Genomic DNA, 24,112 nt, shown 5'->3' on the forward strand with positions numbered 1-24,112 from the left:
GTTTTCTAGGAGCTTTTGATACATGTGAAATAACACACCTGTTGGCAGAATGAGGCACATGTCCATTTGAATATTGTACATAGTATGGGCTATGAGAAGGGAATGCTCTGAATAGCTGGTTGGAATAGGTTCAAGCTTGTTCTGGTACCGCAGGAGTTGCAGGTTGAACGTAAGGAGGACCATCTAGACATAGGAGAAATTAATAAAATTTTTAAGAAACACCTGCTATATAAAGTTGATTGAGGACAGCAGAGACTGACAGGCCATGCATGCATTCAGTCAGATATATAACAGGCTGGTGACATGACTCAGGATTAAAAGCACTGGCTGGCTGCTCTTTTAGAGAACTGGGTTCCTTTCCCAGCACCTTTGCAGTGGCTCACAGCTGTCAGTAACTCCAGTTTCAGGGGGACCTGGTGCCCTCTTCTGGCCTCTTTGGACACTGCACATACAGAGTACACACAGGCAAACACTCATATACATAAAATAAATCTTAATAAAATATAATAATCTTAATAAAAAGAAAGAAATAGTTATAGCTGGGTGTAGTGACTCACAGCTATAATCTCAACCGAAAGGTTGAAGCAGAAGTACGAGTACTATATGCTAAAGTGTGAGGCTTGGCTTATGTGCAAGACCTTATGTGCTAACAGATTCAGACCAGACAGCTGACAGTTTTAGTCTGGTGTGATCTGCACTGTAACAGGGAGCATAAGACATTCTGGATGTGCCCAAAGGTGGAGACAGTGCTTACTCCAGACTCTGCATGGGAATCAAAAGATTTCCTGGAGGAAGTAATCTTTGAGTTGCGGCTTGAAGCATGGTTGGAATTAGCAGAGCAAAGAGTATTCAGACCGAGGAAGAGAGAATGGAACATGGTCTTGACAAGAATGAAAAGAAACTAGTGTGCACTGGATGTGCAGTGTGAGGTGAGGAGCGAGCTAGAGAGGCCGCACAGACCTGACAAGCAGGGCACTCACTCAGCCCTGTTAGCTGTGGGGAAAAAAATGGAGGGAAAGCAGGGCAGGATTTTATGTGATAGCATTTAGTGAAAAAGACAGATCTCTATGTTTTTTAGTCTAGTGGAGGTTACACATAGACATTTAAGAAGAAAAATGAAGATACACACGTCACTGTGCGTTAGATGGCAGGTGGAATTGAGAGTACTTTGTAGAAGGAAGGACAGAGACTTCTTAGGGCCCGGCAGAATATTTTATAGTTAAAAGTGAGGAGATTAGGTGGAGATTTATCTGGGTGTGGTGGTTCACCTATAGTCCCAGAATTTAAATGGAAGCTGGGAAAGCAGGAATTTGAGACCATTCTTAGAGAGTGTTGGGCATATTCTAGAAAGTTTACAAAAATTCAGCTTCTAGATTTCATTCCCAGTAGTTGTAATTTGGGCTGATGGTGAGAACTGAGACTGCACTTCCTCTGCATTTCCATGAATTCTATTGGAGTAGTTCACACTTTGAGGACGCTGCTGTGGGATCCATGACTCAAAGCCATAGTGATGTGGAACCCTGGTGGCTTTGAGAGAAGGCTGGAGTGGAGTGGTAGGCCACCGTGCTATAGGTAGCTAGTGGCAAGTGAGCAGAGGGCAAGAGGGAGATCTGTGTTTAGCACTTCTGACCTGTTTTTCCCAGCTCCCTGAAGTACACACCAACAGCTGTGACAACATCTCCCAGTTCTCGGTGGACAGCATCACCAGCCAGGAGAGCAAGGAGCCTGTTTTCATTGCGGCAGGGGACATCCGGTATGGCCAATCACAGCATTCTTCATCTTCATCTTCTTCACTCTGCCTCTTTGTCCCGTGCCTGGTCACCAGCTGTCAGCCTTCTGTCTCTCTTTTATCTCCTTATTTTGTCCTTGTTCTATACTTGAGGCCCTGAAGGTGCAGCCGGAACATTGCTTGAGCTACTACAAAAAGAAATGACATTTTAAGAAAGTTTCAAAAAGAAGAAAGTGCCCCATGGGCATTTGAGCTTCACTTCTCCAAGCTGCACTTGACTAGCATGTGAAAGTCCATGGGTTCAGTTCCCAGCACCACAAAAAAGAAACCCAAAGCCAATAATCAAAGTGAGACCCCCAAGTGGAATCCTTCTCTTTGAAGGCAGAGAGGAAATATTGTTATACATGCAGATTCTGGAGTCACACCCATTCTGAATCAATATTGGGATAGAGGAATGAGGAAAACCAGGCTCTCTGCATTTTAACATGATCACAACTACCAGGTTAGCAAAATGGAACTGCTGACAATGCTTCCTTCTCTGGCTTTCCCAGCACCAAGAATCTGCCAGGAATCTAGGAACTGTGGCAAGGGAAAGTGGGCAAAGCATGCATGCAGCTCTGAGATAACTCTTCCAAGTAAATGTGTATTTTCTTCCTGCTAGACGGCGCCTTTCAGAACAGCTGGCTCATACTCCCACAGCCTTCAAACGAGACCCTGAAGACCCTTCTGCAGTCGCTCTCAAAGAGCCCTGGCAGGAGAAAGTGCGGTGAGGAGGGTAGAGGGTAAAGAGTGGTCTCAGTACCCCCTCATATTCCAAGGCATCATCAAGTGCTCACCTCCTCCATCGCCCTTCTGCCTCCAAACACTCCATCAGGCTTGCTCGGTGGTCTGAGTCCTTACCCTGGCATCATCCTGTGACTTCTTTCTTCACAGGAGGATCAGAGAAGGTTCTCCATATGGCCATCTTCCCAATTGGCGACTCCTTTCAGTCATTGTCAAGTGTGGAGATGACCTTCGCCAGGAGCTGCTGGCCTTCCAGGTGTTGAAACAACTGCAGGTAAAGAAATGAAAGAGAGTTCAGCGCAGCAGAGAAAGGAAAGGAAACACAAGGAAAGGGCATTGAAAGGGAGCTCTGCTGGGCACCTGCTTCTTACGCAGGTCTGAATGGGAAGGTTAAACTGAAACTGGTTGGCCTTTCTCCAGAGAAGCACCGCCAGCCAGCCACATAATGAACAGCTCCATGGTGGCCTCTGTTGGTTCTTTCTGGAACTGCATCTGCCTTGTTCAGATCACTGAATGTCAGGGGCCACATTTGTTGGTTTTGGTTTTGTTTTGTTTTGATTAAAAGGTGTGATTTCAGATTAGATCTTGTAATTCAGGCTGGCTTTGAACTCAGTTATAGTCAAAAATGGACTTATAACCTTGATCCCCCAGCTTTCACCTCCCAAAGCTAGGATGATGTGCATATACCACCACGCTTCGGATTTGTCCTTTAAATCAGGACCTCCCAAATGATCTGGGATGGATGGATTTACACTGTGCTCAAGTATTTGGGTTTTGTTTTGTATTTTAAAAAAACATTTATTTTCGCTGGGCAGTGGTGGCACACTCCTTTAATCCCAGCACTTGGGAGGCAGAGGCAGAGGCAGGTAGATTTCTGAGTTCGAGGCCAACCTGGTCTATAGAGTTCCAGGACAGCAAGGACTACACAGAGAAACCCTGTCTCAAAAAATAAAAACAAGCAAACAAACAAAAACATTTATTTTTATTTATGTGTATGAATGTTTTCCTGGCATTGCTTGTCTGCACAGCACATGTGTACAGTGTCCATGGAGGCCAGAATTCAAGTTAGTTTTAAGAAGCCACATGGGAGCTAGGAACTGAACCCAAATCCCTGCAAGAGCAGGAGGTGCTCTTAGCCCCAGAGCCATTTCTCCAGCCCTTACTTTGTCTTTCTTGAGACAGAGTCACTGTAGTTCAGGTTTACCTAGAACTCATTAAGTAGTCCAGGCTGGCCTTGAATCCATGCATCAGCTTGAATACTAGAACTATAGATGTACCACTACACCTGGTGTTGAGATACTGATCACCTGGGTCGGTCATCTCCAAGAGGCTTCACCTGTTCAGTCCAATTCTCTATCATCACCTGGGTCGGTCATCTCCAAGAGGCTTCACCTGTTCAGTCCAATTCTCTATCATAGTTGTAGGGGTTTTTGAGGGGTAGAGGTAGCTTGAACTAACTTTCTCTTGATTTTGGTTTTGTTTGTTTTAGGAAAGAATCTCACTTGTAGCCAAACAGAACTTGCTTATATCCTCTCCACTCTTAGCCAGTGTCACTACTATTCTTGTGTCACCCCATTACTCCTGCCTCAGCTTCCCAAATACTAGGATCATAAGCAGTATGTAATATATGGCTTAAGTACTTTCATTTTGTTTTGTTTTTAAGACAGGGTCTCACGTAACTCAGGCTGACTTCTGGCTCTACTGTAATCAAGGTTGACCTCAGACTTGTGATCCTCCTGCCTCTACCTTCCAACTGCTAGGTATACAGGCTTATGCCACCACATCCAATAGTAATTTCATTTTCTTGGGGGTTTTTTGTTTTGTTTTTTGTTTGTTTGTTTGTTTTTTAGAGACAGGGTTTCTCTGTATAGCCTTGGCTGTCCTGGAACTCATTCTGTAGACGAGGCTGGCCTCGAACTCAGAAATCCACCTGCCTCTGCCTCCCAAGTGCTGGCATTAAAGGCGTGCACCACCACTGCCCAGCAGTAATTTCATTTTCTAAAGTACCTTTCTTTGCCCCTAAAATCCCATCTTTTTATTATTCAAACTTATATTAATAGCTCCTAATCTCCCTACTTAGGTGATAGATTTACTCTTCTACCTTTTTCCTACCTCTGTGTGTAGTTCCTTCCCTTTGCCAGGCCCTGAACTTCCTTTTAAACTTCCTGGATCTGTTATTTGTGGTTGTGTACATCTGTAGTCTTAGAACATGTGGAGACAGGGCTCAGGAATTCAAGGTTAGCCTGCATGAGTCCCTGTCTCAAACAGAAAACTTCTTGGTTCTTAGTAGGTCAGTAAGTCTTACTTATTTAATGTCCTTCAATTCAAGACACCAAGGGAGAAAAGTTGAGAAGAACATGTATTCTCTAGCGTGGAGGAAGATGAGCCACTCTTGATACCTTTGTGTCTCCTCACAGTCCATTTGGGAACAGGAGCGAGTGCCTCTCTGGATCAAGCCATATAAGATTCTTGTGATTTCAGCTGACAGTGGCATGATTGAACCAGTAGTCAACGCTGTGTCCATCCACCAGGTGAAGAAACAGTCACAGCTCTCCTTGCTCGATTACTTCCTACAGGAACATGGCAGTTATACCACTGAGGCATTCCTCAGTGCCCAGCGCAATTTTGTACAAAGTTGTGCTGGCTACTGCTTGGTCTGCTACCTATTGCAAGTCAAGGACAGGTAAGTGACTTGTGCCCTTGATCCTAATCTTTCAGAGGGCTCTTCTCTATGCCTATACAGTTCTCAGTTGGAGAAACAACATATTTTTAGGGAAGATTTGTTTGTGTGACATTAAGCCAAAGAGGAAAACTGACAAGTGCTGGAAGAAGTGAGAAAGGAACTTGAGTATTTATAGGGGTGAATATTTGAGTAGGGCAGAAAAGATAAAGGAGAATGAGGACAGATGAAGTTGCGGGGAAATGTTCCATTAGGATCAAAACTTGGATAGCAGGCAGTGACAACATCAGAGTACACGAGGCTGAAGAGTCTGGGGGTTTTTGGTTTTTGAGACAGGGTCTTTCTATATGACCCCGGCTGTCCTGGAACTTGATATGTGTCGATCAGGGTGGTTTTGAACTCATAGAGTTCTTCCTGCTTCTACCTCCTGAGTATTGGGATTAAAGGCCTGTGCCACCACACTCAGGGAGAATTTTATTTTGTAGGACAGGAATGATGTGTTCTGGTCTATGTAGATACCATATCATGCTAGAATGAGGGTTGGTGTGACTGGGTCCTTAGCCAAAAAGCAAGAGATAACATAGCCTGGTACATAGGGTCAGTGACCAAAAGCAAAAAAAGAAATGGATGAGGGATTTTGTGGAGATAAGCTTGAAATTCCCAGTCATGCACTCCTCTTTATCCTCACTCCATGATTTCCCAGCGTGTGTGTGTGTGTGAGTGTGTGTGTGTGTGTGTGTGTGTGTGTGTATTTTTCCTGCATATATATATATGTCTGTGCATACCTATTGCCAGTGGAGGCCAGAAAGGGCATTGGATGCTCTAGGACTAGTGTTACAGGCAGTTGTGAGCCTCCATGTGGATGCTGGAAATGAACTCAACGTCCTCTGACGGAGCAGCCCATGCTCTTAACCACTGAGCCATCTCTCCTGTCCCTAATTTCCACAATTTTAAAGTATCTTGTTTTGCCTAGATTGTCGTTTCTTTCCATATCACATGATTTTTAAGAGGCCTAACCTCACATAGGTGAAGCATCTTATATATTAATAATGACTCCACCGAAGAGTATCTACAGGCAGGTGGTTTGGGGTCTGTGGCCTGAATGCTTCTTTTGGTTGCACCTCTCTGAACATACAGTGGCCGGGGCCTGGCAAGATGGTTCAGTGGGTAAAAGGTATTGCTTAATCCCTGGAACCAACTCAATAGAGTTGTCATCTGACCTCCACACGCACACTATGGCGTGTGCCATATGTATGCACATTTGCACTCACATGCACACATACATACACACCAACACTTAAACAAATTTGATGGCCTACGTTTGCAGGGCTCCCAGTGACATGGCAGCCCATTAACATTAGTCAGTTGAGCAGCTTCTCAGAATCTAGCATCTATTTAGTGACTCTATACCATGGATACACTACATCAAATGAAAACCCTGTTAGGGGAGTGCTCCCTCAAGAGGAAGATAAGGGTCAGTAGTAGCTTTGGGAGCCTACAGTCATTCCTCCCTCCTGGGCCTGCAAGGACATGGGCAAGGGATCTGTGTGAGAGAGAGCTGAGGGAGAGTGTAATCATACAGATCCTGACTGCACGTTTTAGACCGTCCCTGAGCTTCAGGATTTTGAACCCAGGGCCTAAAAACATCCTAGGTCTCAGCTCCAGGATTCAGTAAGTGCGAGTCAGACCTCAGGAATTTCAGTTGTGAAGTTGATATGTAAAGATAAAAGTAAATAAAACTACCAAAAAGAAAATGTTTGGAAGATGAAAGTCTGTTCCTTTGGCAGGGCAGAGACCTGATTACCTTTTTTTTTTTTTTTTTAAATTCTTCTTTTATTAATATATGAATGTTTTACCAGCATGTGTATCTGTGCACAGCCAGCATAGGGTGCCCAACAGAGCCAGAAGGCATCAGATCCCTTCGGAGTAGAGTTACAGACAGTTGCCAGCACTCTGTGGATGCTGGGAATTGAACCCAGGTCTTCTAGAACAACAGTCAGTGTTGTAACCACTGAACCATCCCTCCAGCTCCTGATAAACTATTCCTAACAACTTATAGAATAGAGTTGGTGATGTAGCTCAAGTTTGAAGAGTGCTTTGCTTAGCATGCGCAATCCTCTGGATTTGATCCCCATTACTACATAAACCATGCATGATGACCTGTAGTTCACACACTGGGAGTTAGCTGCAGAAAGTTCAAGATCATCCTAGCTATGTGGGGAATTTGAGGCCTGGACCACATGAGATCCTATCTCAAACAAACAAAGAACCATCTCATAAGAAGGTGGCCACAAATAAAGTTGTGTTTATCAACTAGGTCTAGGCTCCAGCTTGCTATAAAAATCATATACTCAACATGATTACACAAAGCAAAATCAAGTCATCCTCATAATTGTCTTGCTTTAAGTAAGACTGAAATAGAGGAGTGTGACTTGTTGGCCAAAACTGTTGCCTGTCATTACAGTAGCAATAATAGCAAATTAGGCACACATGTAGAATATACTTGAGTATGCACTGTCACTGACCTGGTGACTTTTATTTTTTATGTGCATTGGTGCTGTGCCTGCATGTGTGTCTGTGTGAGGATCTCAGGTCCCTTGGAACTGGAGTTAAATTTACGAACTGCCATATGGGTACTGGAAGTTGAACCTGGGTTCTCTTAGAAGAGCAGTCAGGCCAGGCGGTGGTGGCGCACGCCTTTAATCCCAGCACTTGGGAGGCAGAGGCAGGCGGATTTCTGAGTTCAAGGCCAGCCTGGTCTACAGAGTGAGTTCCAGGACAGCCAGGACTACACAGAGAAACCCTGTCTCGAAAAACCAAAAAAAGAAAAAAAAAAAAAAAAGAAGAGCAGACAGTACTCTTAGCCACTGAGCCGCCTCTCCAGCCCCCATCAGGTGATTTTAACATTAATACAAGTCTGCTAAAACAGGCCCAGAAAGAGTAAATCATTCAATTTTTTTTTCTTTAGTAGAATTTCCCAGAGCATCTTTCTTACTGCATTTTTATTTTATGAGTGTTTTGCCTGATACACCATGTGCACACCTCAATCGCCTCATTCCCACAAAGGCCAAAAGAGTGTCAGCTGCCCTGGAACTGGAGTTACAAGTGAGCTGCCATGTGGGTGCTGGGAATCAAACCTTAGTTCTATGGAGGAACAGCCAATGCTCTTTACTGTTGAGCCATCTCCCCCAAACTGCTTTTTAAAAGGGGTGGTATGGCCGGGCGGTGGTGGCTTACGCCTTTAGTCCCAGCACTTGGGAGGCAGAGGCAGGCGGATTTCTAAGTTCGAGGCCAGCCTGGTCTACAGAGTGAGTTCCGGGACAGCCAGGGCTACACAGAGAAACCCTGTCTCGAAAAACAAAAAAAAAACAAAAAAAAAAAAAAAAAAGGGGGGGGGGTAGTATGGGAAGGACTTAGTATGTAGCTTGGTTGGTAGGGAGTTCACCTAGAATGCACAAAGCTCAGGGTTCAGTCTCTAGTACCTGGCACAGACCAGAAGTTCAAGGTCATCCTCATATGTGCCAGGACAACTTGGGAGTACATGAGACTGTCTCAAAAATAAAAAATAAAAATATTTTAAACATATCAGTAACAAAAACTCAGCAAACACATATGGATTTATTTTGTATGTCACATGTCTAGTTTGGGCATATAAGTTTTTTTCATCCATAGCTGAGGCTACAAAGAGGTACCAGCTTTTTGGCTGTGCACTGTTGTGGGTCTCTCTGCCTATCAAGGAAAAGTTAGCTCCACAAAGGTAGGACCCATTTGGGCCAAAGTAATTTTTATGTATTATCACTTGGACCAATCCAATGTTAAAATTCAGTTCTTCACTCACTCATTTCTGGAAAATGTTCACTCTGGTGGTATACTTGCAATAAGATCTTAATAGAAGTCTGAAGTGAAATTTGACCCAACTATCATTTGGGGGAACTGAAAAGAGCACGTCCACTGTGCAACCAAGAAACTTACCTCTTTTTATTAAATGTACTTCAGGTATTTCTAATGGTATGAATTTCCAGTAAGTGGAATTTATTATGTTCTGAGTTTTAAAAGATGAAATATAAATATATTTTTAAAATTTATCCAAAAAAGTCACTGTCAAGACAAATCAGAAAACAGTAAATTAGGACAATTAAAAACAAAACAAAACCCTCTATGTCAAAAGGAGTCTCAAGGCAGCTTTCTATGTAGAAGCTAGGCCTGGCCAGGTAGTTAACAGAATGAGAGAAACTGCCTATCACTGGCTTTGGAGGTGGGGGTGGAATCACTTGTTCTCTCTGGGTCTAGACATCTAGAATTGTTCTGGCTGTCTAGATTGTGTGGGTGCTGCTACATTGTTAGTGCTTTCCCACAAATCAGGTGGGTCTTGCTCTCTCTCTCCCCTCCTCTTTCAGGCAGTCTGACCAACTCAGAGATGGCCTTCAGCTGGGACATGAGTATTTGGGCCTAACAAAGCTTCTATTGATAGTGAAAAGACTGGTCATGCTCAATAGGCCGGGCCTCACATGCTTAGCATGCTAATTGTTCTTCCTACTGACATTATGTGGAAACTACAAAGACCTGAGATCTAGTCCTCCAACTCCTCCTCTTCCTTACAGCAGGCCTGTAGTATACCACTCCTAAGGCTTTTTTATGTAAGTCATTTGCCCCTACACTGTTTTATACTTAAAAGGTTTTCAGCACACATGATGGCTCATTCATATGATCTTAGCACTTAGGAGACTGAGGTAGACTTGGGCCACAATAGTATATTCCAGGCCAGCCTGTGCTACAGTACAACATATCTTTAGGGGAGGGGAGAGCCTGAGGAATAACTTCAGTCCTTAAAGTTATTACTATAAAATCATGAGTACCTGAGTTCAATATCCAGAACCCACATAACCCCCCCTGGTATGGTGGCACACTTTAATACCAGGTGGGGAAGCAGAAACTAAAGGATTTCCTGTGCAAGCTGCTCTAGGGATACCAATACTGAGGAGACAGCTGCAGGTGGATCTCTGAGACTTTTGAGGTTACTGAGTACAGACCAGCCAGGCAGGGCCCTGTCTCAACAAAAAAAAAAAGTCTACGAGGAACAACGCCTTACATTGACCTCTGGCCTTCACATACAAGTACACCTGTGTGTACCCACATACACGGACATAAAATAATAAACTAATTGTTGCTCTCTACTGATGGGACTTTGGTTCTGCCATGGACTGATTAAGAATTAAAATAACCGAGGCTGGTGAGATGGCTCAGTGGTTAAGAGCACTGACTGCTCTTCCAGAGGTCATGAGTTCAAATCCCAGCAACCACATGGTGGCTCACAACCATCCATAATGAGATCTGATGCCCTCATATGGGTGTCTGAAGACAGCAACAGTGTACTTACATAAAATAAATAAATAAATAAATAAGAATTAAAATAACCCCAGCACTCAGGAAGCAGAGGTAGGTGCCTGAGTTTAAGGCTCGTTTGGTACTATACAGTGAGTATTAGACCATCTGAGGCTTCGGTGAGACCCTATCTCAAACTGATTCTGAATGAGGGCCTTCCCTCATCCAGACAGCTAACTGCTGGAGCCTCAGAGATCTTGTCTTCTTACCTTTGTACTTACTACTTAAGTCAAGAGTCAAGGCTGAGCACTAGAAGTACAATTTGGGAGAAATTAGCATGTGGTAGTCTGGCCTCTGTATTTGAGAGTGATCCTCAACTTCGGGTCTTCCAGCCTCTGCTCCCAAGTGCTAGAGTTAGGCGTGGGCCATCCTTCACTCAGTTTGTGTTGTGTGAGGGAACAAAGCTAGGAACAGGCATTATAGGCAAGCACTCTACCATCCTAGCCTTTTGATAATCTTTAAAACTATTTTTATTAAGCTGGTAATAACTGAATTTCAAACCCCAGTCTTTCATCATAGTTTTCTAACTTCCTTTTGTTACTAGTTTTAGGTCCTAGAAATTGACCCAAACTTGTAAGCAACAGGAAAGGAAACATGGCTGGGGCCTCCCCTGTCCAGTATGGTGAGGCCAGTTTTGCAGCTTGAGATCCAATCTAAGCCAGACTTACTGTTGCCTCTTCCTCAGGCACAATGGGAACATCCTTCTAGACGCAGAAGGTCACATCATCCACATCGACTTTGGCTTCATCCTTTCCAGCTCACCCCGAAACCTGGGCTTCGAGACATCAGCCTTTAAGCTGACCACAGAATTTGTGGATGTGAGTCAAAAAAGAGAGGTGCTCCAAGGGTCACTGTATTCTTCCTCTGAGAGGAGCTGATGGACTCCCCCAAATTAGGAACAGAACAGAAATGGCAATAAGTCAGAATGAGGCAGGCTTTCCTGGGAGCTTTCTTATGAAAAAAAAAAAAAAGTGAAGATAGTGAGCTTTCACATGATTGCCTTAAAAGAAGGAAGTTCTGAGAGGCCCACAGGAAAAGGACCCACCAGAATTCCTCTGTGCACACACTCTCCTTGCTTCCAGGTAATGGGTGGCCTGAACGGTGATATGTTCAACTACTACAAGATGCTCATGCTGCAGGGGCTGATTGCTGCTCGAAAGCACATGGACAAGGTGGTACAGATTGTGGAGATCATGCAGCAAGGTGCGGCTCAGGAGGGCCCTGGCTGGGGGCCTCAGGTTGGGTTGCCTGCAACTTAGAACTTTTAGGAAATTGACTCCACCTCAAGACTCAGGTGGGGGAACATTTCTCAGGGGGTCTCCATTTCTCCTCTAGAACATTCTTCACCCTGGTAGAACTGGTTTTGGAGGTGGGGCCGGAGAAAAGGAACAGCAGAAAGCTCTTAGGTTCCCTCACAGTAAAACCGAGCCACTTCAGCCTCCTGGTTTTTCCATTCTTCCATTCAACTGTATTTCTCAGTCTTCTTCCTTTTCTGATACTTCTACCCACTTCTCTCCCATTACCCTTGGCCTTACTGCTCTGACTTCAGCCACCACCATCTCCTACTAACCTATCCTGTTCTGCTCTTTCCTACCTCTTTTTCCTTTCACTTTGCCACTTCCTCGGTCCGTTTTTTGCACAGGATTCCTTCCTTTTCCAGTTCCTCTGGGCCCCTCTTATTCCCCCACCCCAGACTCCAGATGTTTACCCTACCTAAGCTGCCAGTCTCCTCCTCCCCATCCTTGCCCCTACCCCACAGGTTGCCGTCGTTGCTCAGGAGCATCTCTATCTGGCCCCGTGGTGACGGTGGCCCAGGTCATCTGTGAGTGTCAGACCTAGCATAGGCAGAGGCCTGCAACCAGATAAGTGCAGGGCCCATTTCCAGAGCCTCTTCCCAGCCTTCCCTCTGGGCCCTAAGACATCTCTCCAATGCTTACTGGGGGAAGTTGTGGGCTTGCCTTTCCCTATCCTGCCCGTATACTCCCACCTACAGAGGAACTAAGGAGTATGGGATGAGGATGGACTGAAAACAAGGCTTCCTGACTGCTTTTCTTGGCACAAGCAGAATTGCTCTATACCATCAAGGATCCTGGTGGAGGGGAGGGAAGTGGTACTCCAGCTCTTTCCCTGTGGTACTAACTACTGGCCTGCCTTCCTAATTGTCCGTGATCCTTAATTTGCACTGCTTCCCTCCAGGTTCTCAGCTTCCTTGCTTCCATGGCTCCAGCACCATTCGCAACCTCAAAGAAAGGTTCCACATGAGCATGACTGAGGAGCAGCTGCAGCTGCTGGTGGAGCAGATGGTGGATGGCAGCATGAGGTCCATCACCACCAAACTCTACGATGGCTTCCAGTACCTCACCAATGGCATCATGTGACACCATTTTCGGGCCTAGAAGTGGTGGGATTGAAGGCATCCTCCTTAGGACCCTTGCCTAAAGAAAACCCAAATCACAAAATCCCACCTACCTAACCACCTACCCAAGGGAAATGGGAGGCAAGAAATGCAAAGGATCATGTGGTATCCATGAGAGCTTGCCAGAGGGTAGGAGAGCCAACCACGGGGTCCAGACTTGCTGTGTCAGTATTACCACCTGACAGATCCCAGGACTCACTGCTCTCCAGAGAACAGAGGTGATGAACACGAGGGGGACTGGAGCCTTCTTCCCCTCAAGGGGTCTCAGAGGTTTTCTACAAACCATCTCTTATTTTCCCTGGGTCCCAGCAAGATGGGAGGAGTGGGTTCTTGGTACTTAGGACTTAATCCTACGTTTGGCCATGCTGCTGCCCAACTCTATCCCCTCCTGGGAGCTGACCCCTGGGCCCACATTCCTGAGAGGTGGGTCCTGCACTTGCTGAGATTCCCCATCATGGGGTTAAGGAAGGGAACTGACACAATCCCTCTAATGTATTGAGGGTATTGGCTTAGCCATGGGAAAATCTCTTTACCCTGATCCTTTTCTCACACCCAGGGAAATAGCTCTCAATTATTATTTTTTTTTTTTAATTTTTGTTTGAAATAAAGTCCTTAGTTAGCCATCTGTGTCTTGTTGCTTCTGGGGGGAGTGCTTGGAAAGGGTTAAGTCCAGCATACAAAAGGTACCAAACACACAAGATGAAGATTGCTTTTTCCATCTGTCTTTGTCAATACTGCCTCTTCCCTAAGAAGGGCTTCCCCAGTTCTGACTCCCCCCTCCCTATCAGTACACATTATCCAACTCACAGAAAAAGAAAAGCCTGAATGGGGATTAAACCACAAGCAGTTTTAATGGTCTGGTTTTCTCCCTCCTGTTTCTCCCACTGTTAGTATTACTACAAGAATAAAGGATTTCTGAGAGCCTGTCCTCTACTCTCCCTGGACCATATTTGACAGGACTCAACCCCACCAACCCCGCCCACCCCTAAATTTCTGGGGGAAAAAGACAAATGGAAGGCACTGCAGGGATTGGGGTGGGGGTGTTAGTGCCAATGAGTGTTGAAGGAGGGGATGCTAGGGTAGAACCCAGCCCAGAGAATAGTGCTCTGTGCCTGAAGAAACCTAGTAGAGGGACAGAAGCTAGACCCTGTACATCCTTCAGTCCATCCCCGTGCTTGTCTAGCAGGCTTGCCAAGGTCCCATCCTCCCACATAGTGACTGGGGGTCTGCAGCAGGAGCATTAGTGTTGGATTCAGAAAAGAAAAGAGGACCCACTTAAGTAGGACCTAGTGGCCACCCAAGAGGGAGGTGGGTGCAAGTCACTAGAATCCTCAAAAGCCTTTCAGGGATGGAGAAAGAAGTAAATGTTAAACTCCCAGTCCAGGGAGGTGACAGCAGCAGTGAAACCCAAGTCCCAGGGAAGAGGCCTGGTCATTCTGAGGCCTGGCACCTAGTTGTCCCCACTGCCTCCCTGCCGGGCTCTGATGAATGCCATGCCATGTGTGCGGAAATGGGTCTTGAGGTTCAGAGGACTATCACAGCTCTTGCCACAGACCTTACAAGTCAGAGGGCCTCCAGAAGCAGGTAAAGGTGAGTCTCCACCCTCTGGGTCAGAGCGTAATGGAGGAGCCTCTTCTTCCCCATCCCCTAGCCCCAGGACACTGGCTTTACCCCCAGACCGTCTCTTCTTGTGGCTAATGAACCGGTGGCGGCTCAAGGAGCCAGGAGAAGCAAAGCACAAGCCACAGTCAAGGCACTGCTGAGTGCCACCATCCACCCTCAACCCCAAAAGGCTCTGTTCTGCTGAGCCACTGCTTCTATAGCGCAGAGGACCGTGGCCTCCTGACCCAGGGCCACCCCTCAGGGACTTGGCTGGTGGTGTTGTACTGTCAGGCTCCTCACTGCATGAGTCAGAAGACTGGCGGCGTTTCCGTCCTGGCCCCTGGAGAAAAGTGGAAGAAACCGGGCCTCACCATCACCCTGGTTTCCTGAGACCAGGGTCTCACTAGTTTCTCAATCCCATGACATAAGGAAGGCCTTTTCTTACCTGGGCTCTGCCACCAGAGCCTCGACCCAGGGAGCCTCCTCGGCCAGAAGACTGGGTCCCAAGAGGCAAGCCATGGCGGACCTGGACATGCTTTTCCAGGATCAGGCGACTACTGAAGGTACGCTTTCCCTCTGTACAATACCTAGCAGAGGTAAAGTGGGTGAGATGGCACCAGAAGCACAGGCAAAGACCAAGACCGATAGCTCTTGAGAGATGGAAGGCTGCCACAGCAGAAGGTGGCCTCAATCTTCAGATCCCTCAAGCAAGAGACAGGTGGCCAGGTACTCTCTGGGAGGGAATGAGTAAGGGTTACCTGCATGGATAAACTCGCTTGATTCCCTCATGGTTGACCCTGACATGGCGCCTCAGGCTTGGGGCAGAGCAGAAGGAGCGCTCGCACAGGCGACAGGGGAACTTTTTCACTGACTAGAAAGTAAAGAGTGGGAATTTTCAGTCACTCGGGTCAACCCCAAGGCTACCCTCCAGCCCCACCTTCCCAGGTGAAATCCAGCTCACCTTGCCATGCTCCTTCTTCATGTGAGTCACGTATTCATCACGCTCAGGACACCAGGAGTGACAAAGGCCACAAGTCCAGCCCCCAGGGCCCCCACCCCCACCTTTAATGTCTTTGTTTCCTAGTTCTCGTCGGGGTCTTTTGGTTGGGCGGGGAGGCTCAGGGGAGCTAGGCAGCTCTTCTTCAGAAGATGAAGAAGATTCCTCAGTAGCAGGGGCTGCCTCTGCCTGAGATACAGCCAGCTCCTCAGGCTCAGTCTTGGGGGTCAAAAGGGCACCTCCAGCCACTTTCCCAACTGCCTCTTCCCCTGCACGTCCAGACTGATGAGTGTTCTATAAGACAAGGAAGATGGCTAGATGGAGGAGAGCCTGGCTTCGGCAACGTCCTCACTTCACCCCTGCTTCCCACTGCCACAGGGTTCTAGGACCCTAGTCCAGGTCAGCACAGCCAGCTCGGTAGCCTTTCCCTAGCCTTCTGCTCCTCCTGTACCTTGAGATGCTCCAGCATGGTTCTTTTTTGGGCAAAAAGCAGAGGACAAGACGGGCACTTAAAGACACTGACACGCTGGGGCAGTAAGTGCTGGTCGAAGTGTGAGGAGAGGAGGGGTTTGTGAGTGAACACTGTATCACACATGGCACACTTATAGATCAGCCTGTGGGAGCAGAAGGGCCAGTATAAACATGAACGATACAGACGCCTTCCCTGCAACCAACCCTCCAGTCACCAGCCCACCACCTCTTCACCAGCCCACCTCACCACCATGCTCCCTCCCCAGGGCTCACTTGGCTTGCTGGGTGAGGAAGCTTGGATGCTGGGAGTAGAGGTGGGCATGGGCGCTGGGTGCAGACTTGAAGGCCATGGGGCAGATGGGGCACTTGTGGAAAACTTCGCAGTGTGATGCCTGTATGTGGGACTTGATGGAGTTCACACCCCCAAACACCACTGCACAGCTGGGGCACCTTGGAGAGGAAGTGGGGGGTACTACAGTGAGGTAGGGGCATCTCCACCACCCCTCTTGTTCTTGAAGACAAGGCGAATTTCAAAAGGAAATCAACAAAGTAGCATGAGCAAGGCAGAGAAAAGAAAGAGCTCAGTCCCCAAGAGGGGTCTGAGAAGGCAGAGCAGGAATTCCACCAGGCACCCTGCTCCCCACTACTCCCATAATACATGACTTGATGGCAGGGTGTATAGGGTTTGTCAACACAATAAGAAAAATGACGGTTCTTGCTGGGCGGTGGTGGCACACGCCTTTAATCCCAGCACTTGGGAGGCAGAGGCAGGCAGATTTCTGAGTTCAAGGCCAGCCTGGTCTACAGAGTGAGTTCCAGGACAGCCAAGACTACACAAAAAAGAAGAAGAAGAAGAAGAAAAATGACGGTTCTCCTTGAGAAGCCATCTAAAAAGGTCACTGCTAACAAACAGATCCTAACGTTCTAATGAAGAATTGAGTATGAGGCACCTGTATCCTACTCGGCGAGAGAAATGCAGACAAGCTTCTCGAAGATGGGTCTGAAAATTAGCTTGTAGGAAGTTGCCCCCACACTCAGGGCAGACGTGGGGGGGTCGGTTCTTATGTGTGCGCTGGTGGGCACTGAAGCTGCAGCGATTGGGGAGCATCATGGGGCAGGATGGACACACCTGTCAAGAGTTAAACAAGGTTAACTGATGAGGGGTGCCCTGGATCCTACTACTTTGTTTAAGCAAGCTCCCAGTATCTTCCTGGGTTTTTACCTCCACAGCACCTGGCTGTCCCTTCCCCCAGAGAAGGGAAATGAGAAACAACTCACATTGCTAGTAGACCCAAGCGCAGGAGGGCCCAGCTGCTGGAAGTGGGCTGCCATGCCAGCCTTGTCGCGGCACTGCTCCTTGCACTCCAGACAGCGAAAGCATGTGTAAACAGAGGCAGCAGGGGGAGCAGGGGGCTCTGTTGGGAGTGGCAGCACAGGAGCTTCCGTGGCAACTGTAGTGATGGTAGAGGAAGTGACAACCCCCTCTCCCTTGCCCAAAACAGGCAAGGCCAGAGTTCCAGGAACAGGTGGGACAGCCACAGGCAGCAAGGGTGTGATGTCTGGCTGCCCCACCATCTGGTCAAGGGCTACAGGCCTCATGACCAAATGTGAGCACTGCATGACAAGCCCCTTGTCCTTGTGCTCACGGGCATGCAGGAGTAGGCTACACTTGTTGAAGAAAACCAGGCGACGGGCACAGTGGTTACAGGTGACCTCTATACGCATGCTTCTGCGATCATAGTGCCGTGCCAGGCTCTTCTCCAGTGAGAAGGCATCTCCACACTCAAGGCAGCGGTAGCCTGTTGGAGGCAGGGCCAGACCAGCCTCGGCTGGTGGACTCAGGTTTGGTCTATAAGCAGGCAACAGGTTTTTGCTGTTGAGGATCTTGTTGAAGGCCTCTACCAGACTGGACTGGGTTCGAGAGATCACCGAGCCACCTGCTGTGCCTGGCCCAGTAGCAGACTTAGAAGGCTGTACCATCACCACTGAGGCACCATTTACCTTCTGCCCCCCAAGGCTAAACCCTGTCCGCACCTCAGCCTTGGGCAGAGTTTGGGGCACCAGACCTAACACATTCTTAGCCATAGTCTTAGGGCTAGTGGCATTGCCCCCTGGTAGAACCACAGCTTTTCGGGCAACACTAGCTGCCATGAGCATGGCAGTGCTAGCATTCTGGATGGTTGCCACAGGCAACACTGTCCCTTTCAGCCTTGTACCATCACCCAATTGGACACTCACCACCTTTGGACCCTCGGGGGTTGGAGTTACAGGGGACAGTTTCAGGAAGCTAGCCTCAGCCAGGAAGGCTCCCTCAGCCAAAGGGGCAGGAGGATCAGGTTCTGAGGGAACCCGGGTAACAGTTCTTGTGATATTCCCACAGGATGTTTTAATCGTCTTGATCCGCACCTTGAGGGGCCTAGAAGAGCTGGAGGAGGTAGGAGAATCATTGCTGTCCTCATCGGCAGCCTCAGCTCCACTAGAGGGACTCTGGGGACTTCTTGGGGGAGACTTGTCCACTGTACCCTCATCTTCCTCCTTCAGGGGTTTACAGCTGGGTGCCTTTACAGGGGAAGCAGGAGGGCTCTGGTGTCCTGGAGATTGCTTGAAGGACACCCCAGCCACCTGTGGGGGTGAGACACTGGCAGGGATGCCTGCTGCCTCAGGGCTAGAGCCTGAGCTTCTATGGGTTAGGCCCTGGGAATGGCGAGGGCTGCAGCTTTCTTGTTTCAAGGCCCCTTGAGGCAAGAGAGAAGTAGGAGGCAGCAGGGTGGAGCCATTTTCTGGGGCCAGTTCAAAAGGAGTGGAAAAAGGAGGTGGGGCCATGTCACCATCCCGAGGTAGGGAAGGTTCAGGAGGTAGGGGAGCTGGGTGGTCTCCTGGTTCAGACCCAAAATGAGCAAAGAGGTCCAAACATGTTTTGCCTTCCACGGCTTTTTCTTTCCAGGCATCCCCACTGGCAGGTGCTGAAGAATGGGGGTTTTCTAAGAGGGATGGCTCAGGACCCCCAAATCCATTTTGCATCAGACAAGAACCCACAGGTCCTTCCTTAGTTACATCTCCAGCCTTGGTCTCTTCCTCTCCTGAATTCCCAGTCAGGGTCTCAGACTGCTCTGGACACACTGTGTTCTTGACAATGACACTGACTGTAGAAGTATCCGGTGGCTGTGGAAGGCCATGGTCAGAGGCCTCAGCTGGACCCTCAGGGTCACTCTCAGCAGCTGCTGCTGCTTCTCTGTCTTTAGAATCACCTCCTACACTGGGTTCTGGCTTCCCTTGGCCTCCTGGTCCCTCATTTTCTTCTGGCCCAGAGTGAATGGCTTCATTTGCATCAATGTCAGGGATGTCAAAAGCAGCAAGGAGGTCATCAAAATCAGGGGTCTTCATGTCCCCCATAGTGACAGGTCCCAGACCTAATGAAAACAGTAAAAGTGAGGAGAAACTGGGATCCCCATCTCTAGACCCTGAACCTCCCCTTCTCAGTACTCTGTATTTATCCCCACTGACTTGGTACATCTCCACCATACTATGAATCCCAGAGCTGCTTGAGGTATTCAGTGTGCCAAACCCTAAAATCAGGTTAGTGGGAAAACACTAGGTACTGCCAGAATCAAAGTCCAGAGAAAACTAGAAAGAGATCCTTAGAAATACAAAGGAAAGTAAGAGAAGCTGAAGGCTCTCAGAGATCATCTCCACTAAAACTAGATAAACTGTTCCTGTGCCTCCAACAGAACCAGTTAACCAACAGGAGTATCAAGGAGGGCGGCAGACCAGCATAGGATCAATTTTATTCATGAAATATAAACGGGGGGGGGGGTGTCCATAGAGATCTGAAAGGCCATTTACATATAGGAGCAGTGACTACGGCTAAAACTTAAATTGCTCTGCCTTTAGCTTTATCACTGCTGTTCAACCAAGTTACTGCATTGCCTTACTTTTGCTGTTTCAAAGAGTGGACAAAACACGTATCAAAGTTCTTCTACAAACATACAATCGTATGTGTTGAGTGTCAAACCCAGAATACAATTTACTGATGGGGGGTGGGGTGGGGGGCTAGGGTGAGGGTGGGGTGGGGGTGGGGGGATTAGGACATGTGAGATCAAGCAGGAGCTGGCTGCACTGGGAAGGAATATGTACTGGCCACCTAGGGCTAGGGGCAGACAGAGCTAAGAGTCAGAGGTCAGTTAAAGCCGTATGCAAAAGATCTGGAGCTCCTCCTGTCACCCAGAGCCCTAGCAGTGTCAGCAAGGAGAAACAGATTCAAGGCAGAAAGAAGACACAGAAAGAGGTGGAAGGGGGGCATAGTCACAAGGGCCCCAGCTGAGTCCTCTCCTGTCACAAACACCTGCTGCTGCTTGCTCACCTTCCCCAGAGTGTCTTCCCTCCTCCCTCCTCTACCTTGCTCTCTCAGGGTTAAGACTCCAGGGTACAAGCTGATCCAACATAGCTGCCACACTGGGGGAAAGCTCCTGCTTCCCACTGTCATTTCTGCCCTAAGCTCTTCACCCAGTCTGCGCTCTAACACAAACTCCACCTTCTTGGGTAACAGTAGCCTAGAAGTCTCCTTAACCTGGCCCAGGGACGATTGGGGGAGGGGGTAGTCCCAAAAGACATATGTGTCACTAAAGCAGCAAGAAGGCCAGCTCAGAAACTGCAGGAGACCCAAGCTCTGTCTTCTATCTGTTCTTACCCATAATAATTCTGTATCTAGGAAGACTCAAAAAGAAGGGACACATTCGCTCCCCTTTACACATTCCCTGCCCAGGATGCAAGCCTTTTCCCAGGGCCAATTCTCTCACCTCTTTCCAGCCTTCAGACTGTAACTGGAGATAGTCCCAGCAGGTGGCGGCTGGCATTGCACGGACCAAAGTGGGGGTGGGGGGCAAGGGTACCAACTAGAGGAAAAAAGGGTAGTCCTCCTTGTACATTACCCCTCTTCTTAATACTGCACATTCTGGGTTTGAACAAAGCCCTTAGTTTTAACCCAGATGAATCTCTAGGTCCCCCTTTCAATTCGGCTCTCCCAGGTCGGGAGACCTGGGCAACCTTCCCACTCAAGCTCCCAGTAGGGTGGATATCGTGGAGTACAAACCAATGGGGACTAAGAAAACACCTGCGAACCTACCTCTCCCAACCACCTCCCTCTGTCGTGCAAGTGACTTGGAGGTCATCCGATAGCCACCTGGAGCAGACAGTGGGCCAAGCACAGAGGCTTAAGGCCAATGAAGATCCTCCACTCAGCTGCCAGGCCTCTGGAGGTGCCATCTCCCTACCCACTTTCCCCCTCTGTTCTCCAAAAGCAAAAAGGGGCTTAACAAGAAGAGGATGAACATACACGGGTCGGGTGGGGGCTCCACTGCCCTTTGCCCAAGGCCTACAGCGCAGAGAAAAACGAAGGGGCCAGAGCACGGCCGGGGGCGATTAGGCTGCGGCCAAGCTGGGCAGCAGGCGGCATTTAAGTCCCTGCCATCTGCCAGGGACTGGCGCGGAAAGTAAGTCCGAGGTTTCGGGTAGGGGACGAGAAGTACTTTTAAAAACTGAAGGGTAAACTGAGGCGAGTGGTGCTTCTTTCACTTTCACTGGCTAAGAACTCAAGGCAGGGCCTCGGTGAGGCCGGGCCCTTACGATCTGCGGCGCTGCACATAGGGGGCCAGGACTCCTCGGTAGTGGGGAGTGGCGCGAGGGGAGTGGAGACACAAGAGGGGGCGGTCCCTGCGTGATTCTAAGATCTGCAGCCAGGTCAGTCCGGACTTGAACCTGGTCCCCTTCATCTCTGCGCGCCGCGCAGCTTGCCCTGGCTCCGACCCCCAGAGGCTGTCTGTCTCCAGACCCGAGTGATTGCAAGGCGCGCACCAGGCTCAAGGCGCCAGCTTGAGTCCTGCCTGGGCCCGGACACTGGCCAGCACCCGGTCGGGATGCAGGCTCTTCTACCGCTGGGCCCAATTCCCCCGCCCCCATCGCCCGGCACGGACACCATTTTAGGTCGCGACATCCCGCAGCCTCGAGTCCCCCCGGCCGCACTCCGACTGCCTCTCAGTCTAGGAGCGCCAGGACTTTGGGGTCCAGGAACCCCCTCCCACATTACCGGGCTAGGGGCAGTGCTTCCAAGAAACTGGAGTTCTCACCGGTGGTCCTCGAAGAAGAAGGCTGCGACCCCGCTAGTCAAGCAGCCGCCCCGGGGGGCGGCGGCACGGGGAAGGGGGTAGTTGGCCAAGTGGGGGAGGGGCAGGGGTATTTACCCGCCCCCCCGGGAGGCGGAGCCAGGGGCGGGTATTTGCCGCGAGCATGCTTACTTGTTCCGATCCTAGTGCGGGCTGAGACCCTACGGCCTCCCCGCTGGTTCCAGCTGCCACCGCCGCTGCCGCCGCCGCCCTCCCCGCGGCCGCCGCTACTTCCTGCTTCTCTCCGCTTCGGCCTCCCCTCTCCCTCAGCTCCCTCCGCGCTCCTAGTCCGGGCTGCCCGCTTTCATACTCGCCATTGGCTAATGGACCCGTCACTCAACTGTGAGCCCCACCCAGCCCCGTACGGGGTTGGCCCTCCATACCCCGCTCGGAACTGGCCCCTTATAGGCTTCTCACTGCGATTGGACTAAGGGCCTGGTCCCTGTGCAGAAGCCTCTTCCCATTGGCTGCTCCGGAGTCCACCTGCCCGGTCTTCGCAGTCCGAAAGCCATTGGCCACCGCCGCTGTCGCTTAGCAAGAAGCCAACCTTAGTCTCCACTTTGGGTTGCGAGGGTGACTAGCTCAGAAGCGTGGCCATCCTCTCTCCATTGGTCGCTCGAAGCTGGACACTGCCTCACGTATGCAAACTTAGGAACTCTAGCTGTATGGCGGCGCGTCTAGGGGAACCTTGTAGGCTCCGTGTGGAACCTGGGTGTTTTAAGTGTTCGTGCCGTTTCCTCAGGCTAAGCCGCGATCGCAAGTGCTGGGGTCACAAAATGGGGTGCCACCCCCAAACATTACGTCATCGGGGTGACCATTGCCTCGCGTTCCTCGCAGTCTAAATTGCTTTAAAATCCGGATGGATGCGGTTCTGGCGTCTGCCTGCCTCTAGGCGTACGCACCACGCACAGCCCCTCCCTCTGCGGGAGAGCCGGACAGACTTTGGGATTCAGAGTGTAAAAGAAACCGGAACCACCGAGACCTGAGACCTGGGACACGCTGCGACCGGAAGTGGGGGAGGTGACGTTGGGAAGTGCTGGCGTGGCCTGGGCCACAACCAAGGAGAGCTTAAGGTAGTATGCTGATAGGCTTCTTACGCGAGGGAAGGTGGGAGCCCAGATCTATTTCCCATTTAAGAGAGCTCTTTTTTCCCCCGCCCCCTACACGAGCTGGCATTACTGTTCCCGTTGAGCTTTCCCGCGCTTTACTGCCCCGCCCCTTGGAGGCGGGAAAGGGGGCGGAGTCGCGAGAGACAAATTGCCTTGCCACTCGCCCACCTGCACGCTCTCAGGTTTTTGCAGGATCCATCTGCAAGCCCAGTGTGCCACCTGGCGCGCACTCTCCCCTGGCCGCGCGCCGCCGCCGCCCACCGCGACCGCAGCCGTTTCAAATGACAAGGGTTTTTTAATTTGTGTTTTATTTTCACTTTTTGCAGTGTTCGGAGTGGAACCTAGTGCTTCATCCAGACCAAGCAAGCAACCCACCAACATAGCAATTTGGCGAGGTTTAATTTGGTTTGGCGATACTGATTATTGAACGTTGGGAGTCGCACACGCTAGGCAAGTGCACTCGTAACACTAAAACTACACTATACTCTATCACTTTGCCAGGTTTGGGTAAAGCTTTTAAAAGAAAGCTGTTACCAATCCTTGGGCCCCCATAGCATTGGACCCAAAAAGCTCGGACTTATGGATGATAGGAATCTTGGAACCACCACATTCCAAATGATGACGTCAGGCAAATCGTTCTACCTCCCTGAACCTAATTGTCTCATGAAAAAATGGTAACTATAATACCCACCTGCCAAGATTATTTTTGTGAGCATGAAAAGCTTAGAAGGAAGGGGTCGGGCGGTGGTGGCACACGCCTTTAATCCCAGCACTTGGGAGGCAGA

General features: G+C 49.2%; 2 protein-coding genes across 14 annotated transcripts in view; one reads left to right on the plus strand and one right to left on the minus strand.

Moving 5' to 3' along the window:
• Positions 1 to 13,613, plus strand: part of Pi4kb (phosphatidylinositol 4-kinase beta) — a 33,176-nt gene extending 19,563 nt beyond the window's left edge. For all 3 annotated transcript variants that reach the window (XM_076932881.1, XM_034500003.2, XM_034500004.2), the window contains 7 exons: positions 1,644 to 1,753; positions 2,391 to 2,495; positions 2,663 to 2,786; positions 4,930 to 5,195; positions 11,260 to 11,392; positions 11,657 to 11,777; positions 12,771 to 13,613. In XM_076932881.1, the coding sequence (XP_076788996.1) occupies positions 1,644 to 1,753; positions 2,391 to 2,495; positions 2,663 to 2,786; positions 4,930 to 5,195; positions 11,260 to 11,392; positions 11,657 to 11,777; positions 12,771 to 12,952 (1,041 nt within the window). In that variant the 3' untranslated portion in view covers positions 12,953 to 13,613. The remainder of the gene's footprint in view (positions 1 to 1,643; positions 1,754 to 2,390; positions 2,496 to 2,662; positions 2,787 to 4,929; positions 5,196 to 11,259; positions 11,393 to 11,656; positions 11,778 to 12,770) is intronic.
• Znf687 (zinc finger protein 687) lies at positions 51 to 22,489 on the minus strand. 11 transcript variants are annotated; one of them, XM_076932871.1, is made up of 14 exons: positions 22,351 to 22,489; positions 20,857 to 20,952; positions 17,339 to 19,470; positions 17,011 to 17,189; positions 16,334 to 16,510; positions 16,041 to 16,203; positions 15,554 to 15,883; positions 15,351 to 15,463; positions 15,038 to 15,179; positions 11,243 to 14,932; positions 9,165 to 9,290; positions 4,912 to 5,082; positions 2,630 to 2,780; positions 51 to 1,917 (listed from the first exon to the last, which is right to left on the minus strand). In XM_076932871.1, exons 3-10 carry the CDS (start codon positions 19,451 to 19,453, stop codon positions 14,441 to 14,443), a joined length of 3,711 nt encoding a protein of 1,236 aa, XP_076788986.1. In that variant the 5' UTR covers positions 19,454 to 19,470; positions 20,857 to 20,952; positions 22,351 to 22,489; the 3' UTR covers positions 51 to 1,917; positions 2,630 to 2,780; positions 4,912 to 5,082; positions 9,165 to 9,290; positions 11,243 to 14,440. The 11 variants fall into 11 exon arrangements, with proteins under 11 accessions (XP_076788986.1, XP_076788994.1, XP_076788992.1 ...); XM_076932879.1 differs by lacking the exon at positions 20,857 to 20,952 and having other exon boundaries at positions 9,165 to 9,234; positions 22,351 to 22,480; XM_076932877.1 differs by lacking the exon at positions 20,857 to 20,952 and having other exon boundaries at positions 51 to 1,914; positions 22,351 to 22,480.
• Between the last annotated feature and the right edge of the window lie 1,623 nt (positions 22,490 to 24,112).

The sequence above is a fragment of the Arvicanthis niloticus genome, chromosome 4 (assembly GCF_011762505.2).
Source record: "Arvicanthis niloticus isolate mArvNil1 chromosome 4, mArvNil1.pat.X, whole genome shotgun sequence".
NCBI lineage: Eukaryota > Metazoa > Chordata > Mammalia > Rodentia > Muridae > Arvicanthis > Arvicanthis niloticus.

Bases quoted from the DNA above. Each gene is read 5' to 3' on its own strand.
- Znf687 (XM_076932871.1), bottom strand. From the start codon at position 19,453: ATGGGGGACATGAAGACCCCTGATTTTGATGACCTCCTTGCTGCTTTT. The intron at 16,511-17,010 runs GTGCCTCATACT...TTCCTCTCCAAG, and splicing joins TCTCGCCGAGTAGGATACAG to GTGCCCCAGCTGTGCAGTGG. The intron at 15,180-15,350 runs GTAACCCTTACT...TACCTCTGCTAG, and splicing joins AAGCGAGTTTATCCATGCAG to GTATTGTACAGAGGGAAAGC.